Below are 25,332 nucleotides of genomic sequence, written 5' to 3'. Positions count from 1 at the left end.
TTTTGTTTTTTAACTAGAAATATATATTTAAGTACTAAAAACGTTACCCCATATAAAGTAATGTATCTGCAGGTGTGATTTGGGTTTTTATAAAAACTCACCTGAAGAGCACCACTGAGTCATTTAAAGATCCCACAGCCAGATCTGGATACTGATTGTTGTCAATATCCAGACCACCTGAGATGGAATATCCAAAGCGCCTCACATCGAAATCACGGCCGTCCAGCACCTGATGAGATAAACGATACACATCTTTTTTTTCTTCCATTCCAGTCCTTTTCTTTTTTTCTTTTTTTTTCATAAACATGCTGAATAAAACTTACCTGAGCAGGTTTTGTCTCAATACCAGAATCTGAGCCTCGGTAGATGAAAACTTTTCCATCTCCATCAAACGGTGCTCCCACAGCGATATCTGGCCAGACACAACACACTTAAAATTCTCACTGTTCATTCTCAGTCAAGCTACAGTTGTTTAAAATGTGATCCCCAGTCTGATGGAGGAAAACTGGAGACATGCAACTGACTAAATCAGGGGTCTGGGACTTCGCAGGATTCATGTTAATGTGTATTTAAAGAATTAAAATTTGTGATGGGAAAATAGCATGAATATGTGTTATGATAAAAGAGTTCATTACAGGAACCGGGGGACAAGGACCCCAGGTTCCTGAGAACCCCACCCTGAGTGTCACTCCCTGGGTTCCTCTACCATCACCTGTCTACACACCTGTTTCTTTGTCAGTGTAGAAATTACTTTCAAAATAAAATAGACTAAAAAAAACACTGCTCACACCTTGGTATCCATCCTGGTCCAGATCTCCGATGCTGCAGACCGTCATTCCAAACATGGAGTCATATGTCCCGTTGAGACGGATGGGCCGAGCCTGGTCGTCCCAGTGGCCGAAGGGGTTCAGGTAGACGTACACAGCTCCGCCGATCTCTGCTTTACGGTCAAAAAAATTAGGAGCTCCGACAATCAGGTCTGTCCAGCTGGAGACAGAAGCAGAAAGAAAGAATCAGCAAATTAAATCAACAGTTAGAACATCTAGGTTTTTTAAATTTGTGGTCAGACGTGATTACATTAATGAGTACATTCATTGGTGTCCTGAATTTAAACAGTTGCGTAGTACTTTATTTGAGAAAATCTATCTTATGGTGCTATTAAAATACATTTACAACAGACTTATATTCCTTATATACAGACACATATACTGTCATAGATATAACTACAAAGTTATTGGGAACGAGCTAATGTAGCCACCACAAGCCAGTTTTAAATGAATGTGAAACGAACAAGTACATGTACAGACTTTTATAGAGTATAATCTCTGCTTTTACTAATACTGATCACCGTGTATTGTTTTCTCATTCAGCCTTTCCTCACCCGTCACTGTTGAGGTCTGTGGTTGCTACTGAGTACCCAAACGAAGAAGCCAGCTCCTCCCCCCAGAAGATGTGCTGTGGCACCAGCCGATAAACGTTATCCTTCTTCAGGAGCACCACTGCACCTGTGTGATTGGCCCGGGGGGCTCCGGCAACAAATGTCAGCTCTCCCAGGCTCATTATCCCCTTAGCCGAGTCGACAGAAAACCCTGGAAGGAGGAGGAAAAGGAGGAGGAGGGCAGGGCGGCGGAGGAGGAAAGGGTCAGGGGTTAGTATTGACCAGGGGCTCAGAGGCTCGTCTCCTCTCTGTGCACCATGTTCTTGTCGTCTTCTTACTAATGAAATGTGTGCCTTAAGTAACTATTGATTTTATGCCAAACTCATGATGGGTGCAAATGTCCTGCGTAGTGTGTCTGGTTGTGTGTCTACTCGGTAGAAGCAAAAAGGATGATTGTGACTGTAACAGAAGAGGATGTATCGGCCTCTGCCTAATGCCTCATGAGATTCATGATGCTAGTGAAGCCTGTATGTAAACATAGTGGGAGGACGTTAATCAGATTTATCGCCTTAAGCGTCTCATCCTTTGTGCGAATGTGCTGTGTGCACCAGTCTGTGTGTTTGTGTGCACGTGGAGGAATGTGAGGATGTGCTGGCATGTACATCAGGTGGGACAAAGTAGAGAGTCAAGGTTTGGTTGAAGGTTTTGCACCAAGTTGTCAAAAATAACACACATCATACAAAAAACTTTTCATGTGAGTGCAAGCAACAGGCTTAGCTAGTCTTTTTTTAAAAAAAAGACTAAAAAAAGAAAAGAAAAAAAGAGCAGGCAGAGGTTGTGAAAACGGAGGATAACCTACGGGGACATTTGTTAGTCCTGAGTAAACATGCAGGGGGAGACAAAACAAAAACGAACAGTGAGGAGCTCCAGGGTGGCAGGTGTGGAATGCAACATCGCAGCGTCTATAAAACCAACGGGTGGAGAAGAGGTGCTACTTTTTCCACAGTGGGTGGCTTTTAAGACACAGGCTTGTAACAAGGTCGACACTGTAAAGCTAAGCAGGGAACAGAAGCTTAGTGGAGGAAAAGGGGTTTTAAAGGAGACGGGGAGGTTAAAAAAAAAAAGATGGGGCAAACAGTACTAACCTTAATAAACTCCATGGTTTCAGTTCATTATATAAGACAAACTCATTCTTTGGGTAGCTCCTGTAATAAAGCCTCTGTTTGTCCCTTCAGCCTTATAATGATGCTACAGGCTTCAGGGAGTTAGAAGTTGTGTTTCTTCCCCTTCAGTGCATTTCTCCTTAAAGTCAATAGTTGTTTTTACAGTTTATATCTGACCTTATTATAAACAGTCGAAATCATGTGGCTTTGCTACAACAGTCTCATTTTAGTTTAGCTGGCATGCATAGGTGTGGCACGTCATCTGGTCGGGTTCAATGGAAGCATGTGAGTTATAAATGAAGGCGCAGGGGTCATGTTGGAATTAGGGTTGTCAAGGAGACGGCTCAATATGGTGAGGGAGGGGGGGCGAAGCAGGGTTGGAGGAATGTGAATAGAGAGATTTATAACGGATCCACACACAGATCCCACATGATGGGTCAGTAACAACAAAGTGCCACACATCACTTTCTTAAAAAAGAAAAAAAAAAACCTGTCCAACATTTTCTGTTTATATGACTGCAGCTTCACGGAGAGAAATATCGATCTGTCACTGCCGATGGATATTTAAGACTGCAATGGACAGGGTCCAGTGGACCAATCCAAATGTCTTTGACTTTTCTTCTTGAGCCACCAGGAATCTTTGGTTTTGCATGAAATTTCTCTAAATTCGTTTATTTGATACAGATTTTAAATTTACTGTCAGATCACCTCTCACAACTTTTTTTTTAATTTGTTATCAGGAGCCATTTTCTAGTCACAGTTTAAAAATGTTAAAGAAATAATCTCAATGTTGATTGAAACGTGACGCAAACAGAGAATTAGCCAAACGTTTAGGTTGACAGCAAATACATGAATTAAAGAGAGCGTTGAAGAGCTAGCACCAACCATACACTACAAGTATTTTTATTCTACTTACTTCACATTTGGGGTTGGGGAAACTACCAGAGGTTTGCTAGGCAACCGGAGCCTGGGAAGTACACTAGTGACCAACTGTTAGCATCGTCATTGTGAACGTGTTAGCATGCTAATGTTAGCTCTGAGTACGGCCTCACAGAACTGTAGGACACTGTGCAGTTTGTGCTGTTAGTTAAACTTTAATTTAGTAAAACAGCAGCAATCAAAAGGAAAACCACCACCGAGATACCCTGGAAGGCTTCATCCGGACAGACTCATGCAAACTGACAAATGGCCTCGACACACTAGAGACAACAGAGATCTAGACAGAACAGACACACAGCCTCCTGTTACCCAAAGAGACAACCATCGATTCAGCAACGAGTTCCACGAAAATAACCAAATCAATTAAATGAAATTACCCAAGCTTTTGAACAGATTTTCAGTTTGGGATGGCTGTCTCTTTATTAGACACTAAGACACGGTCCGATGTAGTACACAGATTACGCACTACAATCTATATACGTAGACAGGAGGCGGAATTATCAAAAAGGATTAAGACAAAGACAGTGGAGAGGAAGAAAAAGGGACTACGTTCACTACAATCCCAGTCCGGTCCGAACGACAACACTGCAAGCCTACAAACCTAAGTAGCTATTATGAGCTACATCCTCAAACGGTGTGGGACGGTTGGAGGGCTCCAGAGTTTTGTACAGCAGCACATCTTCAATGGGGCTAGCCATGAACAAGAGCCCTATGGCCCAAAACAGGAAGAGACAGAAAGAGGGAGCGTGGGAGGGGTGTGATGGGGGTGGTGAAATGGTGAGGGGAAGAGAAGAGTGAGAAGACAGAAAAAAAAAGGGAAGAGGGAGGTGCAGGTAAACAGGCTGTGATTGACTGGTGCTTTGTTTTGGTGGCGCTGCAGTGGTTTATCCTTCAAAACCACTACCTGGCAGAGAGACGACATTTCGGGCTCAGACTGTACGCTGACACTATTCACCACCCACTTACATTTTCACATGTTTTCCTGTTCTTCTGTTTTTAGACAGTGGCACTGTCTGGAATGGGGATTACGTCATTGGAGAGTACAGTATTTTCCTTGTTTGCCCAAGAAAGGCAGTCAGCACTGGCATCATAAGAATTCATGTCAGGCCGCATATCCACCCACAAAGAGAAAGATTTCAAAAAATGAGAGTCATATTCAGGATTTTATGAGTCACACACGGGCAGCAATAATCCCCGGGGGCCGACAAGGACACTAAAACAAGTCTTCCATCAACAGCTCAGAGCAGTTTATCAGCTGCTACTGTTGCTGCAGTCAGAGTCCACCCTGTCGCGGTACAGCCTGAGCCCTGGTGTCGCCCTCCACCAGCCCTCGCTTTCTCTCCTGTGCACAGGCAGCAGTGAGCAGGGAGGGCAAATCCTACCCAGGTAACTGTGATAAGGCACAGGGATGAGCTGGGCATTAAGCTGTTTCTGATCTGCCACCTCGTAGGGTCCGTCGTCAAAGAAACCGAGGTTGAGCAGAGTCTGGTTTAGGAGCTGGACGCGCATCTCACCTGGAAAGGAAACAGGTGAGGGCGCAGCAAAGCAACAAAACAGCTGCACATCGTCTCAAACAGCACGCTGTGTCCCAAATCCAGACTGCATGCTAATTCTCTACAATGTGCAGTAAATAATACTGTTAGTGTGTAAACAATTAGCATACTTTACTTCTTTATTGTAACAGGTTTCTGATACAGTACTCATGCATTGTTTTTTTTTTCCATTTTAATTTTTAAAGAAAATTCATTCTCTTTCTCACAATTATTCACAGTATGTTGTGTGTTCATATGTTTTTAGCTGTTAGCACTTGTGAAAACACTACAAATTCATAACTTGAATGTAGTACAGACCAACATGGTACAGTCTATCTAAATACCCACTATGCACACAATGGAAATCATCATACCAGATTTATACAATCTGTTAGAATTAGAAGCGTGACGTTCATCTATAAGACAAGTCATATTTCCACATTATAGAATGTGTTTTGTATTATGCAGCAATGCACAACATGTGGGAGACCAGGACCATAAAATATAAGTCAATCCAGTGACTGTTTTTTGCATTAGATAAGTCCCAGAGCCTTCGTTGATTTAGGGCATGCCTATATGCTGCGGAATTTCTGTGTCCAATCAAAAGATTGGTTTATAAATTAAACGCAGTGTCCTTGTCCATGGGTTTCTTCCGTGTCTTGCCAAATTCTTCTTTTATTTTTACCTCCACTGTAAACTGTCTGCATATTTTAATGTTGCAGGAGTTTAATTAAAAAGATCCACACTAACACATGTTTTTCATTTAAATTTCTTTCTGTAAGAGAATTGCATGGTGGAGGTCAAGTCATTTTTATGTAAATAGTCGCACATCATATCATGAATTTCCCTTAAAGTGTTTTTAGATTAGGAAAGTGTTCAACTTCTTAATTTGGAGAGGAAATACTCTGTTTGTGTTATAGACAGGACATTGCTGGCTGAACCCCACCTTTCACCCATTGTCAACTAGGGCAGGTTCCTCTAGAAGATTTTTTAGCCACAACAGATGAATGGATTGAGCTTCTGCTTCTGCATTACCTTTCCAGTTGTATGTTCCTGGAGCTCCAAATAGGATAAAGTCGTTGTCCGGTGTGAAACTGACAGAAAGGCCCTGCTGACAGAAACCAAACTGCTCGTGCCCCTGTGGCCGACCCTCGCAGAACTTCCACTCCCCACCGTCCAGGTCATCTCGCTCTGTCAGGTCCTCGCTCAGGACGTAGCAGCGGCCGATGGGATCACGAGTCTCTGAAGGTTGATTCACACGTTGCCTCAGCTCGTACAGGTGAGCGCAGGTCTGGTGAGGGGCCAGGAAATGGCATTAGTGTGCCTTGGATATCACTTGGCCTTTGACTTTCAGACAGTAGGATACTCTACACTGTTTATTCATTCAGACAATCAGCTCCTCGTCCAAAGCTGAACATGTGTCTGCATTGTTCAAACACCACTGGGTCACCAGCGGAAACACAATTCCTTCCTGAATGGAGGAATTTCCACAACACAGATCTCACTTACCACCACTTTGCCTCCAATCCCCTGACTCTTCACTGTAACTCCCAGCCACTGGTTGTGTTTGCTCTCTCTGTCCAGACTCACTGAACGAAAACACAGAAGGAAATGGTTTCCATATTGTAAACCAATTAGAATCTGAGCCACGGAAAGCAAACTGATTTTTGTTATACAACAAGTTATTCATGTTTGTTTGAATCCTTCTCATTTCACTGGTGACATGAAAAACAAATAAAAGTAAGGAAAGACAAAAGTATAAAGAGTATATTGGAAAGCACAGAATGTGTTTTAAAGTTGAGTGGTACTATAAACTCACCATCTCCATCGATGTCAACCCTCTCGCAGTCGTACTCCTCTGGTGTGATTGGACACCTGAACAGGGCCCCGGGTCGACTGCCCCTCAACAGGCCCTGGCCTGCTGCCTGTGGCGCCCCCACCAGGATCCTAAAAGAAAATCAGCGATTTTACAGTTTAAACATTTTTTTAATCACCATAAAATCACCTGAATGTCAAGCCACAGCTACATTAACAAACACCTGCAGCTAAAGTAAAACTATTCAGTGGCAGCAGTGAATACATGCTATGTTGGCTTGAAATTGATTGATTGAGGATCTTGTTTACGGTGTGATATGCAGCAGCTATCTCCAGTCATCCTCCACTATCAAGGCAAGGAAAAGTTTTATTCTCAGTGAGGTGGTTGCTGATATTTTGGGGTTGGTGTCACTGCCCTCTGCCTTATTAGGAGTGTCTGATTCTGTCTCGGATGCTATTTAAAAACCGAATGTTGAGCCACATTCCATCCAACACCATCAGCCGTGGCGTATTCACAGAAGCGAGACGCGTGGAAACAGAGGCAGAGACACGAGAGCAGAGAATAAAGTGAGAAGTAGAAGAGAAAACTAAAAAAAGAGGCCTATCCTATATTGAGTGCAGCAGAAATGGCAGTTTCAATGTGTATATGGGTAATTATAACAATGTTGGCAATGAAAATGGTTGGCTCGGCTGTGTGGCTACATACTTGCTGTAGTGTTCCCACCGCGTGCTCCCTTCATATCTACCGTGATATGTACACACTTAAATTAGAGCTATTGCTGTGGCTGGGAAATATTTCACCTATAAATATAGCATAACAAGCTGGAAGTACCACGCGGAAAAGCTCTATGTCGATGTCTGAATGTTCACAGAGAGGCAGTGTTGAGTACGCAGCAAACTCCTCTTTACTGTGAGTTGGACAGATGGATAGCAGTGTTTCTTTTAAAATACTGGCTCCATTCCGCTCTTGGACACATGAATGTATCAAAAGTGCATCCTTTCCAACTAATCTTAGTTGGGAACTCTCACAGATGACAGCAGGCATGCAGACGCTCTATTAGGCTGCACAAAATTTGATTTTTACTAAGAGAAATATATAAAGCTTGTCCAGTACCTGTTTGTTTCGCCAATAAATGACACTATGACGCTGTGAGTGAACAGTGGTGTGACTCGAGTGGCCTTCAAATAGTGTCATATTTACTATGTTCATGAGAAAAGTCCACGATAGTGTTTTACATTTTGCAGTAACCTCTGAATTGACGGGTTGTGATGTGTTTGCTGACATTTTCAGAAAGGGTGGAGGTCCGTGGTCAATTAATATATTGTAATATAGTCACATAGGTCTTCTTCTGTAATTTGTATAAGAAATATTTCTTACGTCCTCCTCTTTTTATTATTTATTTCATTGTTAGCTTGATAATCTCTTCTAACGTCAGTGGGCTTTAGCTGTCCGCATTTTACGCACAATTTACAGCTGACGTTACCACTTGAATGCCAAGCATGTCATAACCACAAACCACACACTAGCAGAGGGGTAGCCTCACTGTAAATCCAGAAAAATATATTTCACTGCTGATTATGAGTCGGCCAAAATGCTAAACGAGTAGCACATGCTAAAAGTACTGTGATATTATCACACTAACGCTGTAGCCACATTATTAGTCATTATTAACAGCTAGCATAGATATATGTCCAAACTGCACTTTCTTGCGTTCCACCTCTGATTAACACACACACACACATGACCACTGACATCCCCCAGACTGCCCCACTTTCTATTGACTGCTCTTGACAAAAACTTCTGTCGAGGTGCAGCTGCGCGAGTCTCACCAAAAATTCCCCTCACCTTAACGAGCAAGAATCTGAAACAGCCACCCAAAGCAAATACACTGCATCAAAAAATAGCTATCACCGCTGATCCATGCCAAAAAAAAAAAAAAGGTAAGCTATTGCAAACACATGTTTGACGAAAGGGATTTTGTTAAGAGGAATCACTGAAGAAAAACTGATAGCATCAGACTCCTCTGGTAGCGTCACATTCCATGAGGCCCATGTTTAGGAGTTAATTTACACGTCGCTTTCCACCCTGATGCAGGTGTGAGGCTGGGAGGTTTGATAATCTGTTATACCACCAGTATTTGGAGAAGAGCGGGATGCCTCCCAACATGCTTCCCTACGCTGTACTAGCCTGCCAGAGTGAAGTCATTATTTATGATGAAAAAAACAAAAAACAAAAAAAACATAATGAGGCAAAGGTCATCATACTGTATATATTCATAGGTAGAATAAGTACATTTATGGCCTGTATTTCCTTTCCTTCCTTCTTTTACATTTTACAGTTTTTACGTTTTTTAGATCACTCACTCACAATTACATTTTTAGTGGTCTATATAAACAAGACAAAAACACTGATTCAGTGTTTATATGAGAGCGCAGCTATTGGTTTATAACACACTTGAAGAATTACAAATACATCCCAGAGAGCTGAGAGCTGCTCAGCAGACAGACGTGGACACATGTGGCAGATCTGATACAGATAACGTAACTCATCGTAGCTGAGTAACACTTTCATGCATCTGCCCTTTAGCCGCTTATTAGCTCACTTCATTGTTCGGGTTGACTCAGATGGTGTGATCGTGATCTCAGCTGCCAAGCTCATCTTTCCGTAAATCTGCATTGGGCACGGTGTGTGTCTGCGTGTAACCTGAGTGGCTGTGGGTATGTTGTTGTTGCTTCCCACTAACTCCGGAGGAGATATCAGAGTGTTGAGTGTGATGGTGATGCTGTCTAGTGGAAAACCCACATGAACCCAGACAGGACCAGTGTGTCCGTGTGTGTGTGTGTGTGTGTGTATGTGTGTGTGGGTGTGTGTGTGAGAATTCCACCACCAGGTTGAACCGGCAGATTAGATAAAGCACCTGGCTCTGTCTACATCTGGGGCACCACCGTATCTGAGGAAGAGGCTGCATTTAGCCACAGAAATGCTATTAGCCATGCTAACATCAGCATGCTAAGATGATTACAATGGCGGGGATAATAATAGGATAGGATAATGATGTTAAGCAGGTAATGATTTCCACTTTGTAGAGTTGGGGCATTTGCACTACAGACAGGGAACATGGTCAAATAAAGGGTGTAAACAAAACTTGCCTGACACGGCGACATCTGATCTTAATGAGATCACTCAATGTTTGATCGGGTTACTGTCATTACAGCAATGAAAGAAAAAGCACTCTTTACGAAAGGGGAGATTAAACTGTAAGCTGCCAGTACTGACGCTGGTCAATGTCTGTAACAGCAGAAAAACAACCTCCCTATAATTCATATAGCTCTGCTTTGATTAGTGATTTATAACCTCATCGTCCTCCATAGCCGCCATCCTTGTTTTCCCAGTTGATCATCACAAAAGCTACACAGACACACATTACACCACACACATATTCGTTGTTCACTGGGGGGGGGGGTCATGTGCAGTGACCCCAACACTCTCTACACCATTCCGTCCACCCTTCCCCCACCAGGCCCCTCCACCTCCCCCACTCACACATACACACACGCACAATCTCACCCTCCCTCAATGCTCCCCCACTTTCAGGAGTCACATCCCTGCCTCCTCCCATATAAACAAGGAGAGTGGCAGAAAAAAACTGGACAACAATGGGATTCAGACCAGTGTTCCTACTTCAACTGCTAAAGAAACACCAGCGTCCTCTTGTCAGAGTGTTTCCAGCAAATGTGACAGTGTGTTTTCTGTTGCGATGTTGGACAGCGCTTATTTTATACAACCAGATAATCCACCGACAGCAAACTAAAAACAAGGCTGTTTTTTGTAGAAAACTGTTGAAATAATCATCAGCAGGCAAACGCAGCATGTTAACACACTAACAAACAGCAGACGAGATGCACAAACATTGGCGGAAAGTTATCTGGTAATCCCAAGAGAATTCAAAGCTCACTTGTGTTTGTTTGTGGAGAGAAAGTGCTCAGGCCCCAACTAGAAAAGGAGAGATGAGGAATGACGTGAGAGGCAGCAAAAGGCTTTGATTTGTAAAGGGCCTCTGTGGTGTGACTGTACATCATTGAAGCAATCTGCCTAAAGGAACTGGAGCTTTTTTTTCGTGTGCTTTAATTTTAATGTGAACATCCATTTATAGAGCAAACTCTAACAACAGACAAAAGACGCTTCAAATCCCGACCCGTCCTTGGAATGTTCCAGTCATGGGATTTCAAGAGCTAATAAAATTTGTGAAATGTTGAGTAAAATACACTCAAAAAACTTCCCATATTTGGTTTCCTGACCATCACGACTGCCTGGTCCCTCCTGATCTTTGTGCTCACACCCCTTAACATCTGTCCATCACAGAGCAGTGTGAAGGCTGTTGCTCCATAGACAGTGGCTCAACAGGATCAGCATGGGGGCCCATACGCCTTCTGTTGTTACCCTCAGGCAAGACTGTGGCCTCTGACCTGGACACACACACACACTTACACACGCATGCATGCAAAGGAAAACATGTGCAAGCATGCAGACATTAATAGAGGTGTGAGTGTACAAATGGCATGAATATTTATTCACGTACACACACACACACACACACACACAAACAGGAGGCTGCGCAACAACTGTGTAAACTAAAGATCAACACATTGACTGCAGCATGTCCAACAATGTCGACCGAGACATTCAGTTCCCATAAAACTATGGCTAAGGGGGTTTCAGAAACTGCAGATTACACACCTGACGCCACTTTTCTCCTTTCGGTTACCGCTGATGAGCAAGCGACAGCTGAGAATGAGTTGACTGAGCTGTGAATCATCACGTTTTTAACATCTCAACTCTGTCCCACTTCAGGCAGCGCAGGAAGGGGTTGGGCAACGCAAAATAATGGGCAAAAAGAGAGACAGAAACAGCTGCCGGTTCCTGCAAAACCTCCTTCGGGATATTGTGGTTCACTGCCCACGGATCTGACTCAATTTCCTGCTCAAACAGTTTGTTTATGGGAATCACAATGGCAGGGTATTAAATTAACAATTAGATCTGAATATCCTCAACTCTACAGCGAACGTAGATCTGAAGTAGGAGAAGGATGCAAACACTGTTCTTGGCAGTGAGGACAATAGTAACCCCATCCTCACTCCACATGCATCTTTAACAGCCCCTCAGTTCACCACCTGATCCACTGATCAATAAGTGAACAGTCATTTTCAGGCCTAGATTGGGCAATGATTAGCCCTCAGGCCCAAAGTGTAAAGAGGACACAACCCTACACCATCCCTCCTCCTTTTCATATCCCTTTCTTCTCCCCCGTTATCCACTCATCCATCTATTGATCTATCCCTTCTTTACTTTGTCTCTGTACTCAACCATTTTTGAAGTGACTTCTATTTTATGAGTCCTCTTGATTCAGAAAAACGCAGTTTGTTTTCAAATTCATTTGTCTTTTTTTTTCTTTGTAGGGGCCAAACTCTGCGGAATGAAAAGGGTCAATGGCAGCAAAACACCCTGGACCGACCTCCAGTCTATCACACAGGCAAACGCATCCCTTAAGTCACACCTTTGATCAGCTTTGTGTCTCGTCCAGGAGGAAAACTGTATGATTTCACCGTTTTCCATGTGAATTAATTACTATACTATAAACTCACAGGATTAGTTGCTAATTGCTTATTTACCATTCACGTCATATCCTTCCTCTATACAGCTTCTACATTAACAAGGCGCCTCATTCTCAGAATAAAACTGAGATAATGATGATTAGGAAAGTCTGTCCGATCATGACCATGATGACCATTTTCAAATCGGTGTTTTTGGCTCAATAAAGAATCAGTAAGGTTAAATAAGGAGGTTTGGAGAAACAGGCATTTGTATGACTCGTGTTCCAGTTCAAGTTTCAGCCACCATTGTTGAAAGTGAAGCAGGAAGTGGGAACAAAAATGAACCCAGCTGTCAAGAAAAGACACAGTGTCGTGTAGCGTTTGGGGGAGTTGTCACAGAGAGAGCCAGACTGGGCACAAGTACAAATGTCTCACACCGGCAAGGGCTACGTAGGTCACTGCAGTGCTACAGATTCACCTAGTGAAGTCTTAGCTCAGCTCGTACCGATAGTTTAGAAGTTACTATAAAGTCCTTATTGTTCTTGGAAAATCTTACCTAGTTTTAAATTTGGATTTCATCAAATAAATGAATAAATTCTTAGTTAACTTCTTCAGTTAGTTAAGTTGGCAAGTATGTGATTTTTCTGAGGCCCTAGCTAGCTTAATTTAAAGTGAGCAATGAAATACAGTCATGCTAGCCAATGCCAATTAGCTGTTGTGAATGTATTTGGCATACAAATTTAAGGTTCAGTGCAGAATTGTTTTATTGAAGTGTAAATTGTAATCTCCCAGTTAACAACAGAATCCAACGGAATAAACTTTGTGAAACTGCATGTGATTTCTTTCTCTTTTCAATCTAGACGTGTCATGTTGTTGTCTTTTGTCATTATTTTTGTCCATTCATTTAAACGTCATGCAAGACACCAACAGCAATGACACATTAAGACTGGAAGAGTAAAATATAATAACTGAGGAAATTAGTAGAGATACAAGACACTTTGACAATGTGCAGATCTTTTCAATAAATACAAACAAAGACCTCCTCCACTCTTGTAATTTCCTGTTCCTGCTTTCCATAGTATCTGGTGGCAGATATCTCTGTATCTGGTCCCACTAGAGTTGCCATTAGCTGATTGATTAAACTGCATCTTTATCAGAGTTAAGCCACGCACCACCGTGCACACGCGTACACAAGCACGTAGACACACACACAGACATTTAATCAAAAGGGAGGCCTGCCATGATTTATTCATCCCTGCAGCTCCCACTCCCATCAGACCCTCGACACCTCTCCCATATACACATCATACGATATTCAGAAGCGATTGCTGGAGTCAACTCAAGGTAATGCTGAGCTCTTTGTTAAGTAACTTTGTCAAATGACGCACAACTAAGGACAGAAGGAAACATGACTCATTAACACTAAAGACGAGGATGCAGAACCCTTCCCGTGTAACCTAAGGGCTTTATCTGACTGCCAACCATCTAAGAAGTGCATATGCACAAATAGCCTATGCCTGTGCAACACTGCCAAATGCTGCTTTTTTTTTTCTTTTTTTTCCTGCATCTCCATCAGATCTAAGTTGTTTGCATCCTCCTGACTCTGCAGATTGTCTCTCTGCTTTCACTGAGCACGTGGTCTGCAAAGTAATATTCCTGAAAGCTCTGGGCCAGGCAGCGCTGTTTCCCACTGAGCTTTTGTGCAGGTCCAGGCTGCCCAGTGGAGGAATGGGACAATGCTAAATAGACAGAGAGTAAGTGGGAGCGAGAGAAAGACATTTATCTTGTGTGTGTGTGTGTGTGTGTGTGTGTGTGTGTGTGTGTGTGTGTGTGTGTGTGTGTGTGTGTGTGTGTGCCTGTGTGTTTGTGCGTGCATGGTAGACTGTAAAGCCCATTCTGTATACCCTTTGCTCTTAGTGATCTCTCATATAAATAAACTCGGCAACAGTTACATTTACGAGTCTTTCACATGAATGGCCTTTGGGAGGGTTAGCAAGAAAGTTACTGTGGGACAAACTGAGAGAGAGAGAGAGGGAGAGAGAGAGAGAGGAATCATGAATTGAATTAGGGAGGGAAAAGGAGGGGAAGGTTCATTCTCAACTCTGAAAAGCTGGGGGTGAAAAAGCAGCTTTTATCTCGCCATTGTAATGTAAATTAGCCCCCAGAAATTCCTCTTTGTGTTATGAATGTGAGAGACAGTTCTGCTAGGCACCATTTAAGCACTTTCATACATGTGTTCTGCACAAGAATTTGTAAGGTTCAAAGAATATGGTTTTTGAGTTGATATAATTACAAAGACCAGACCTATAGATGCAGTTTTTAGGAGGTTAGTGACATTTTGATGCAACACTCAAGACGAGCATTAGTCTTTCATTCTAAACATGACTCGACAGGCATTATACAGCTAGCTTAGCTTAGCTTAGCTTAGCACAAAGACTGGGGAGAGAGGGAAACAGTTGACCTGGACGCAGGTAAAGATGACAAAAATATAACAGAATCTACACCCAATATTTATCTAATCACAGTACATGGCATTAAAAAGTCATGTAAATTACGCCACAAAACTGAAATTCTTTGTTTTCTAATCAGTGAATGCTGTTTAAGTTAAGCAAAGTTTCTCCCTGATGGCTGTTTCTGTGCTAGTTACGCTCATCATTGGTTGATGCACTTCTTTTTCTAGTTCTCCAAAACAAAGTGTATAAGTGTATTTGCCATAATGTCAAAGTATTGCTTCAGTGAACTAACCTCCCAACCTGAACAGCACAGAGTTTCTTATCTTATACATTTTACTTATTTTCCTATCTCTGTAAGATTTTGGAAAACATCCAAAATGAACATCCACGCTCCAGTTCAACGGGAGGATTTGTTCAGCCTCAGAAAGCTTTCTTTTAGATTCCTGCTCAGCCGGTGAAACTGAACTCCAGACAAGATGTCTAGGACTATATCGGCTACTTGCGGACGTCCCCCGGCCAAGTGACCAAGTGTTTCTGCTCTCCAAGGCACCACAGCAGGTCCAAGCGCAAACATGAACCTCACTGTAACATGATACTTCCCTACTTTCCCTGTGACAGCAATGCAGCACAGCCAATTCAAGGTCCACTGAATCACCAGCCTGACAGTGGCATAAATCATGGTTTAATGATACTGTCAGTGATGTGTGGCTTTGCTGCAGACTGACAGGGTTTGAAAAAAAAAAAAAAGAATCATGGATTTAAGCAAAGTCATTTGCTAAAGACAATGTGACAAAAAGAAAGGGAAATCAATTGAAAACATCACACAAGATAGGGGCGGAAAGAGATATAGGACAAGAGATGTGTTTCAAGGCCAGAAACAATAACGGATGATTTGTGAGCTATGGCAAAGCCCCCCCCGCCCCCATCACTGTCAATACACTCAAAATCTTTACATTGAATTATGAGGTATAGATTAACTAAAGCATGAAAGTGCAAAGCTGGAGTCTTTCCAGTATGATTTACAGTACATGCCTGTGGTAGTAAACTAAACAGGGATACATGCAGAAGGCTTCATGCTACATCCTACTGTCATGGTCTGTTCTAAATATATTGATGTATGACACTAAAAGTTTGCAGTGAAGAATCAGCTTATTCTGATCATAGAACATCAGCAGTGTCAGTATTTTGGTTTTTAACAGACTGGCCATTTTTATTTTCACAGCCTGGTTTATCTTGTGTGGCTTACCCTTAGATTTTCATTGAGTGGACAGCATTTCAGTTCAGTATTTTAAAACGACAGCGTTGCAGTGCCATGTCTCGACGGTAACCCACATCCAAACCAGACCACCTAGAGAAGGAGGCTGAGATGAGAACATTTCAGCTGGTTGCGATCTGCAACCTCACCACTAGATGTCATTAAATCCTACACACTAGTCCTTTAATTGTTTACATAAACATGACAGATACGGCTGAGTTGTTTTTGTGTATCTGGAGTGTATTTTTGTGTTGTGAGCTGTCGTACTACCGTGTGAAACTTGCAGTAGACGATTTCAAGACGATATGCAGTGGAGACTTTGAGCTTCCTGTCTTCGCCAGGGAGTGAACTCTTCCCATTGCATTATAAATAGCAGATGCATACATAACTCGGACTCAAATAGACTCTCAACTCATCCTCTCTCTGCCATCAGCAGCAACAACAGCAGAAGAAGAAGAAACAGAACCCCCCTAAGTTCAGCTGAGGGCCTCTGCTTCAGGACAACCGAGAATGAAAATGTTGAAGGTTTACAGAAGTCCAGGAGGCCAGATCAAGGCTCTTATCCTACTCTGAGTGTGGCATACTTTTACTTCCTCCAGACATCGTTGGCCAGGATCTTGTTGCAGCACAGTCAATATGAGATGGCTTTTGTTTTGACCTTTACTGCCAACTGAACAGGAGCTGTGGGGCTTTGGGAGAGCAAAGGCATGTTCTGATAGATAGTGTAAAACCGAACAAAAACACAGACGCTGCCAGACACTGCATGGAAAACCCTGTGCAAAAAATACACACACCATCTGAAGTGCTTTCAATGAGCTTATTTCCTTGTGCATCCAATAAACTGAATTTCAATCCACCCAAATGGCAAAACTAGACAACGGAGCCAGCATGACTAAGCCGAACTGCATTAGCACTTATACATTACGATCTGCATGATCCAATCATGACTAAGCTCAGAACAGAGCATCAAAGCAGTAATATCATCTTCACCACTGAATCTGGTGTCATAACACACAATGGGCACAGAACAGCATGTCCGCAGGCCTCAGTAACCCACACCCTTATAATACAAAAGAAAATGAGTCAAAAGCGTCTAATTACAACATGTTTCGGGCAGTTTGGCTCAAGATAATTCTGTCTATCAGAACAGCACCACGTATAACAATGGCACCACAAAAGTTCCTGGCATGGGCGGCAATATGGTACTATCATAAACCTTAATGGAAATGTATTATTCAGACAGGAGGAATAATTGCTGTGTTGCTGTCTGAATAATACATTTATAGAAGAACATTAACTCAGGATGCTTTGCCGCTGCTACAGTGGAAGTCAGAGAATGAAGTCTGAGCCCAGAGCTACTGTAAGTTTCTGTTCAAATCACAGAAACTTACAGGACCCCCTACCTACTATATGTGTTCTGTATTAAATTCGGCCTAGTGCTATTTATATTCAGGTTAATGTGTATTTAACGAAATTTAAATTTGTGGGAGAAATAAAAAAAATATATACAAAAAAAGGTCTAATCAACCTAAGATTTTGCGACTCCCCTGTTGACAACGAATGCGCTAGTGGCCATAGAGCTTATGACAACAGAATGTAGGAATTAGGCACTTATTGATGATTCTCAGTTTGTGTCAATGTCACATGGTTTTAGAAGACACAAGTGAAGTTTTTTCCTTCTTCGGTATTTATTTGACTCATCATTTTTATGTTTTTTAGGCCAACAATATATCGCTAAAGGAATCATTAACCCACTAGAACAGTATTTTTGTCTGTGTGTCTGTTCATAGTGATGAACCTACACAAACGTTTAAAAAAAAAAACCCTGACCATGCAACTACTGTCTTTCCACACTGATATCTAAAGTGTCAGCTCATTGTTTTAATAGGCCCCCAGCTGCAGTGTTTTGATCCACTCTCATCCTTCTCACTGCATCCCCGCTGCAGATACACAGTGCGAATGACCAGCAGGACACCAGCAGGTAGGAGGAGCTTACAGCTGCAGCTTCTGAACTCAGGAGAGCATTTAGCGGCTAAAAAGTCTGCAGTAAAAGAGAGTGAACATAGAGATGTAGAGAGTGACTTGCATTAACTACGTAGGCCGAAAGGACTGGAGCCATAACCTCAATATCTATAAAACACTGGCTACAGTCATCTAATCACACCAATATCACATCAGGGATGAAATCATCATAAAGTAAGTCAAACATAAAGTAGCTGATGTCACAGCATTACTGATGCCATCCTCTTCCAGGAGGTGCAGCGTCCCCACAGGACATCAGGCCATTTATTGACTGTCTCTTGGCACGAACACCACCGGTATTTGGTCACATCTACTCAGGCCACAGCAATGAGCAACACAATACTTTATTCTCAGAGTCGTTTTTTTAAAATAAGTTCCAGGAATGCTTCTTGACAGCGAGCAGGTTTTCAGAGAGGTGACATGACTCTGTCTGATGTCATTCTCCCGGTCTTACCAGGCGACAGCATGACTCCAGCCGGGGTAAACTGAGGAGTTAACAGTTAAATATGGAGCTCCAAAACAGGAGCACACAGACACTTAATTCCCTTAAGACTTTTTAAATGTACATTCAACTATACCTCGCATTTGTTAATGCATAGTCTATACGGTTATTAATTCTTTATGTAATTATTTCTGTTTTATTCCACTAAATTTGCAAGGGAAATTATCTGTAGTCTGCACATTATTATTTCAGTGAAAAAAATAACTAATCAAGTCATAAAAACTGCATTAACAGATTTCTTGTTATACGAAATATGTCACACATCAGTAAAATAGATACATTAAAAACAATTCAATATAACTGATTTTTTCAAGACGCAATAAATACACAATAAAAATACTACCTTTGTGCTATGAGTACTTGAACCTTGAATTTACATTTTTAATAGAGTACGTTGTAATGCTTCTATTTTTCAATTTTTTAAACCAAATGTTAAGCAAAACCTCTTGAAATCATTCCTGTAGAGCTGTGCCTGTTGTGGCTGTAGGGACTTTTTGGTGTAAAATAAGAGCAGGCCTAAAGGCTTATGAGCAGAAACACATTTAAAATGTCTCCACCACTTCTTTCAGTATTAATTGCCCCACTTCAGGAAAGGTAAATTAAGTCTGCCTCTTATTTACAGTGTCGCAGTTAATAATAATTCCAAAAGATTTACAAGCAGACCTGTTGTCATAATTTATTCATGATTTCTAGAGGGCTGGAGTGCTGCAGAGAGACACGTCAAAACAGCTGCTGGCAAACAGAAAATCACAACCCCGACCACACGCACCACTCATCCAAGAACACATACCTAAAGGAACTTGTTTAGAGCCATTTTGTCCCTTTTAGGCAATAAAATGATTAAATAAAAGCCTGTCTGCTGATTCGGCCGGCCCGCTCTCCTCCATTTACGCTTAATGAACTCAGAGCTCAGGCTGCACATGCTCCTGCAGCCAGTCCAGCTGGAGTGATTTGGCAAATCAAAGGCAGCAGAGAAATGCTGACAAATGTCTTCTTCTGAGAGCCCTAAAATGATCATTAATAGGGTGAGGGAGCATTTTCTTGTGAGGAGCAGGTGCATATAGCGCACACACAAGGCAAGTGAAAAACACACAGGACACGCAGGGCAAGCTCAGTGCCGCATTCACGCACTCACCAGCTCTGGGGCTCCGGGGTAACCTGCTGGTGAAGTGCAAGAGAGAAACCAAAAAAGGTGCCGCGGTCTCCCAACTTGTGCAGAGTGTGAGTAGTATCCAGGTTGAAGCCCCACACTTGGGTTGATAGGGTCAACAGAGCCCAGATGAAGGCAGTCCAGTGTTGAGATGAGAGGGAACCGGTGTTCCCGTGTCCCGCCAGAGCTGCCATAGCAGGATGCAGGTCCTTTAGCAGCAAGTTCAGTCCAAGAAGAGCACAAGGCAGATTCCTCGAAGGGCTCCCACAGAGCTAAAAGAGGAAGAAGAAAAAAAAGGAAAAATCCAGTGTAACTGTCCTCTCCTTGTCTCTCCTCTGTGGATGCCTCCCTTGTTTCCAGTCCTCGCTCTCCCTCGCTCTGTCGTGCTGACTCTCAACTCCGTTTGCTGCTGTCAGTCTGGAGAGCGGGCTGTGAAAACGCAGCCTCTACTACTATGCGCGCGTGTGTGTGTGTGTAAGTGTGTTTCTCTCAATGCATGTGCGCCTCCCCCCTCCTCTGTGCTCAGAGGGAGACAGAGGACAAGTGCCTTGAATAGCCCGCTCACTCCTCCCCCTCCCCTCTCTCATCCAGGCCCTCCTCCCCTCCTCCCTACCGCACCTCCCCTCTCTCTCAGCTGACATCAACACTCAAGGGACTTGTGCCAAAATACCAGCCAAGGTTGTCAGGATACTTGGAGGCTCTTGAACAGAGCTAGAGAGGGTGAAAAGACAGCGAGCTGTTTTATCTGTTGAGTTCACACGGTCCAAACTGCCTCATTCTGGAGACGCTCAGCGGTGCAGGTGCTCGTACATCTGGGCAGCATAAAAGGGATAACAGTGAAAGTTAATAAGAAAAAAGAAAAGGCCTTTTTTACCTCCGAGCTTGAAAAGCCCTGACGTCTCACTTTTGGTGGCAGCGATCTGGAAAGAATCTGATAGACAAAGGGGGAAGATGTGCACAATGACCCAGGAAACTTTATTAGAGACCTTTAGCTCTTTTGAACAGCCAGAGCGAGGGAATGTATGAGCTACGACAAAGCCATGTGAGAGCAGACATGACCAGGAAGGTTGCACGCTTACAACGAAGCGCATCATTCATTCATATTGCAAGTTAACTCACACGTGTTTAGAATTTCCCAGTTTCCCAAGTCCAAATGAAGTATTCCTCCGTTGCCTCCGTCGCACCAGCAGCTGCTCCAGCCAGCTGATTTTCGTTCCTCCTGGGTCAATCCGTGTGCAGCTGTCAGTGCGTCACCTCAACTGTTCCACACAATAAACCACACAGGAAGACTTGCACATCAGTTGCACGCAAACAGGTGAAATACTGGGACACGGTTTTCAGGACCCCATCCTTGCACTGTATGAGAGTAAACGTCCCAGTTAGGACGGGGTTGTCAAGAGGGAAGGTTTCTTCTAAGGTGTTTACATAAACAGATGAATATGAGCTTATATATCAGTATAATTAAATAGCTTTTTAGATGGGAGTCTTTCTTTTGGATAATTATTTAAAAGAACCGGTCAATGACCAAATAAAAACAAACATTTACAACTACAATCTTATCTGGTATTGACCATCATCAGCATTGAGTCTGAATTCAGTCCCGGGTTTGTCTCACTCAAACAAATCACTTGTTTTACTGAAATACTGCTTGACTTGTCAGCATATTTCTTTTATTCCAAGAGTCCGACGTTTGCTGTCAATAAGACTCCCAGACAAAGTGCTGTTGAAAAACTAACATGAAGACAGACAGATATTATAATCACGGAGCAACAAAAGTTTGCAAGACATTCCATGGGTAAAAAAAAGAAAAGAAAAGAAAAAAATGAAAGTGAAGTATGAAGGAAAACACATGTACTTTTAAGGTAAGAGAATGATGTTTTTTTTTTTATGTTTTACATTATAAAGGAAAAAGAAATATTCCTTATGATTTACTGTATACAAAACTCTGTATGGTCACGTACCCAAGAAGTGTCTATAGTTCGAAGAAATGTTAACACTAACCCTAATAACTACAGTTGTTTTTAACAATTAAGTGTTATTCCAATGTTATATGACTTGGATTCAGCACAAAGAGACGGTATATAACCAAACTGTATGTTTAGTGTGACTTTAAGGTCTAAATGTTTATGTGACAAAACTTGTACATTTACCACAATTAAAAAAAAAATAAATAAAAAAAACCCCGAAAAGATTAGCAACTCTAGGACCTGTCATCAACATCGACACATACCAGCCTCCTACAGGAGCTGACCTCTCATGTGATCTGTGAAGCTGGAATCATGAACCAGCTTCCGGTGGCAAACACTCTCTGCCCCCTGCTGCCCTGATGTGGTATTTTAAAAAGCATCTGGTGAGTTTCCACTTTTCAGCGTGTGTGATCAGTTCATGATTCCATTTCAATATCGTCAATCAATTTTAAGTTTTTCTTTTTGTATTTGATATAATCATGTCTAAGATGTTTTGAGGCTGATTTCTCTACACAGCTGTACCGTGTATTTCTGTGATTTCTGAAGTTTTAACAACAATTCTCTTTGAGGTTGTACTTCAGTATAACCAAGATCTCAAACTAGTTCATTTTTGGCCAGGTAGCAGTAAGAGAAAAACTAAAATTTTAACGTGTGTCCTGCACACAACATACTGTAAACCTCCGGCCAGCAGGGTAGGGACTGAAAATGAAAAGGAGGAGAAGATAAGAGCAGCGAGCGTAAGACGATGATACATACATCTGTTATAGTGTACACACATCTGGTTAAAACATACACTCAGCATCTAAATATGATGACAAACAAGAGTACAAGATACAGGTAATGCATGTAACACGAGAGATGGATAAAGAATATATAGAATAGATATTTTGCTAGCATTTACAGTATTCACTGTAGAAAGGTTTAGTGGAAAGTGCAAAAATTACACTGAAGACATTAAGTGCAATTTTTCCATAAAAGTAACTGGTATTCTAAATTAGTTTCGCTCTATAAGCAAGTGTTGACATAATATGACCCAGAACTAAACAGCAGATGGCAACAATGCGCCCAAATTGTACTTATTTTTCTTACAAAATTTCAGGTCATTCTTAAAATCTTTGGCAAAAGGAGTTTATTAAATGTAATAATTTTCATAATGTTCTTGTGAAACAACTTGAGTTGTTATTTAGAGGTTGTCATGCAGTTATGTTACTGGTCCGGCCCGCTTAAGAGCAAATTGGGCTGTATGTAACCCCTGAACTACATTGAGTTTGGCACCCCAGGGTCAGTGAACTACACATAAAGTCACTGGTACAGGACAAGGGCATAAATATTACATGTGGGGTTCCTCAGGGTTCAGTTTTAGGTCCATTTCTTTTCAGCCTATACATGCTCCCGCTGGGAAAAATGATCCAAACACACAACATCTCCTTCCTTTGCTACACAGATGTCACGCAGTTCTACCTCCCCCTCAGTTCTCACAGTCAGACTGACATCACCCGAGTAATAAATCATTTTGATGACATCAAAGAATGGTTGGCTCAGAACTTCCTTCAGCTAACTGGGGACAAGACAGAAGTCTTACTCTTTGGACCTCCACATCATACTACTGCTACTGCGCAGAACCCCAACCACCTCTCCTCCTCTATCACACCATATGCGAAGAACCTGGGTGTGTTATTTGACAATAATTTAAGTTTCAACAGAATTCATGTGAATTCTGTTGTCAGGTCCAGTTTCCTTCGGCTCAGAACCATTTCAAAAATCAGGCACGTCCTATCACCCTCCGACCTAGAAACAGTTAATCATGCATTCATTTCATCCATGCTGGATTACTTCAACTCTCTCTACTCAGGTATTACCCAGACACCATCTCCCGTCTCCAACTAATCCAAAACGCACGCCCGGTTATTAACACGGTCAAAGAAGCGAGACCACGTCACCCCCATTCTTGCATCATTATGCTGGATCCCTGTTTATTTTAGGATACACTCCAAAATTCTTCTGATTGTTTATAAATCCCTCCATGGTCTCGCCCATTCATACATCTCTGAGCTTCTCACTCCCATTTTACATGTTTTATATGACATGTTGAATGTGAAGCAAATGCAAATGCTCTTTGCTTTTAAGGTGCTATATAAATGAAATAAACTTAAACAAGTATTTCATGGCAAATTTGCCAATTGTGGAGGTATTTTGTCTCCTTCTGCAGTGAGGGCAATTACCCACTACTGAAAGTATGACATGTGCTTAATAATCTGTTTGCCTACAGTCATTAATTTCCTGTAACACCTCTGAACACAGAGTTTATGATATCCGTATGATTTAGATTTTGTTTCATATTTTCACCATGGTGGAATCAGAAACCCACTCCATCTCCATTGCTTCAGTTGTTCCCCACTTCATCCCTGGATATCCAGTCTTTGCTTTAACCTCCTACACAGGAATGTCTCCACAGACATCAGACTCAAAACTGAAAACTCTGCTAACAGAGAGTGCCCAGAGAGATTCACTGGAAAATGAGGAGCAGCACTGTAAAACATGGTTTGACAACAGCTTGAATATACTGTTTGTAAAAAAATCCTGCATTATAGCTTCAATTATGTTGAACACTGACACGTATCTTGAGTGATGGGAAGTCAGAAAATGCTCAAATATAAATAATGACCCCAAGCCTTCGGCAAAAGAAGATAGAGATAGAGAGATAAATTAAGCTGTCACGTATATTTGTGTTTCCACTTATGTGGGAAAGTTCAACAGGCCTGTATGTCTTTTCTGCATCTTGGCCAGAGTGAGAACACGCAATGGGGAGTTTTCAGCTTTTTGTCAACAGTTGCTCCCACACACAACTCACAGGGTCACTGCACAGTCCCAGATACGGCTATCTAAAACATGATCCAGAGGTTGGTTTCCTACTGATATCCAGTAACACAGTGTGTCCCCTGCCCACTGGGATTGAAATCTGTCATTTGAGATATAAATACAAGATGGACTCCACAGAATAGAAGTATTGGGTGGGAGAAAAGAAAAGAAAAGAATGATGTGGGCTGTCGAGAAAATACTGGAAGCGTCTTAATGGCAGCTCGGGCAGGAGGCCAGACAAGAAGGGCTGCAGATAGAACAAAGCACAGTCAGATGCAGGCGGAGTAAAGGGAAAAGGACAAGAAAAGGATGAAGAGGAAGGAAATGGTAAAGATAGCTGCCTCGAAAAAGATTATCTGACACATTGTACTGTCATCTTTACACAAGTGCTCATTAGCAGTCTGGGCCACACTTCAAGGAGAGAGCTTATTTTAGACATCAGGCAGCAGCAGCGGAGCAGAGCAGAGCCAGGGTCATTTTTCCCTTTGCACCCCCCCCGATCCCTTCGATTGCAGAAATAGCTGCAGTCAGCAGTATTACTGTATTGATTAATGGATAGTGCTAGATGCTATGAGAGGGAGTGGTGCTGGTTATTATGGGATTAAATGCAACCGCTCCCGCTCGGGCTATTTGACCACACATGATCCCAAAGGAAAAGGCTAAACTGGGAGTAGGGGTTTTACACTGATAACATTCAGAGACATC

At 42.2% G+C, this 25,332-nt stretch overlaps 1 protein-coding gene across 6 annotated transcripts in view; it reads right to left on the bottom strand.

The window, feature by feature from the left end:
- itga7 (integrin, alpha 7) overlaps positions 1-20,308 on the bottom strand; it is a 30,160-nt gene extending 9,852 nt beyond the window's left edge. The window contains exons 1-9 of one of the 6 annotated variants that reach the window (XM_047583380.1): positions 19,787-20,308; positions 6,832-6,959; positions 6,522-6,601; positions 6,048-6,303; positions 4,863-4,994; positions 1,382-1,589; positions 791-987; positions 324-412; positions 102-229 (exon numbers count right to left, since the gene is read on the bottom strand). In XM_047583380.1, the coding sequence (XP_047439336.1) occupies positions 102-229; positions 324-412; positions 791-987; positions 1,382-1,589; positions 4,863-4,994; positions 6,048-6,303; positions 6,522-6,601; positions 6,832-6,959; positions 19,787-19,995 (1,427 nt within the window). In that variant the 5' untranslated portion in view covers positions 19,996-20,308. Of the gene's footprint in view, positions 1-101; positions 230-323; positions 413-790; positions 988-1,381; positions 1,590-4,081; positions 4,190-4,862; positions 4,995-6,047; positions 6,304-6,521; positions 6,602-6,831; positions 6,960-16,397; positions 16,509-19,786 lie in introns of those variants that run through there. The other 5 variants (XM_047583377.1, XM_047583378.1, XM_047583379.1 and 2 more) reach the window with 5 other exon arrangements.
- Between the last annotated feature and the right edge of the window lie 5,024 nt (positions 20,309-25,332).

Source organism: Mugil cephalus, chromosome 4, assembly GCF_022458985.1.
Source record: "Mugil cephalus isolate CIBA_MC_2020 chromosome 4, CIBA_Mcephalus_1.1, whole genome shotgun sequence".
NCBI lineage: Eukaryota > Metazoa > Chordata > Actinopteri > Mugiliformes > Mugilidae > Mugil > Mugil cephalus.
The sequence above is the reverse complement of the archived record's forward strand: the minus strand, read 5'-3'. Positions and strand labels throughout refer to the sequence as shown.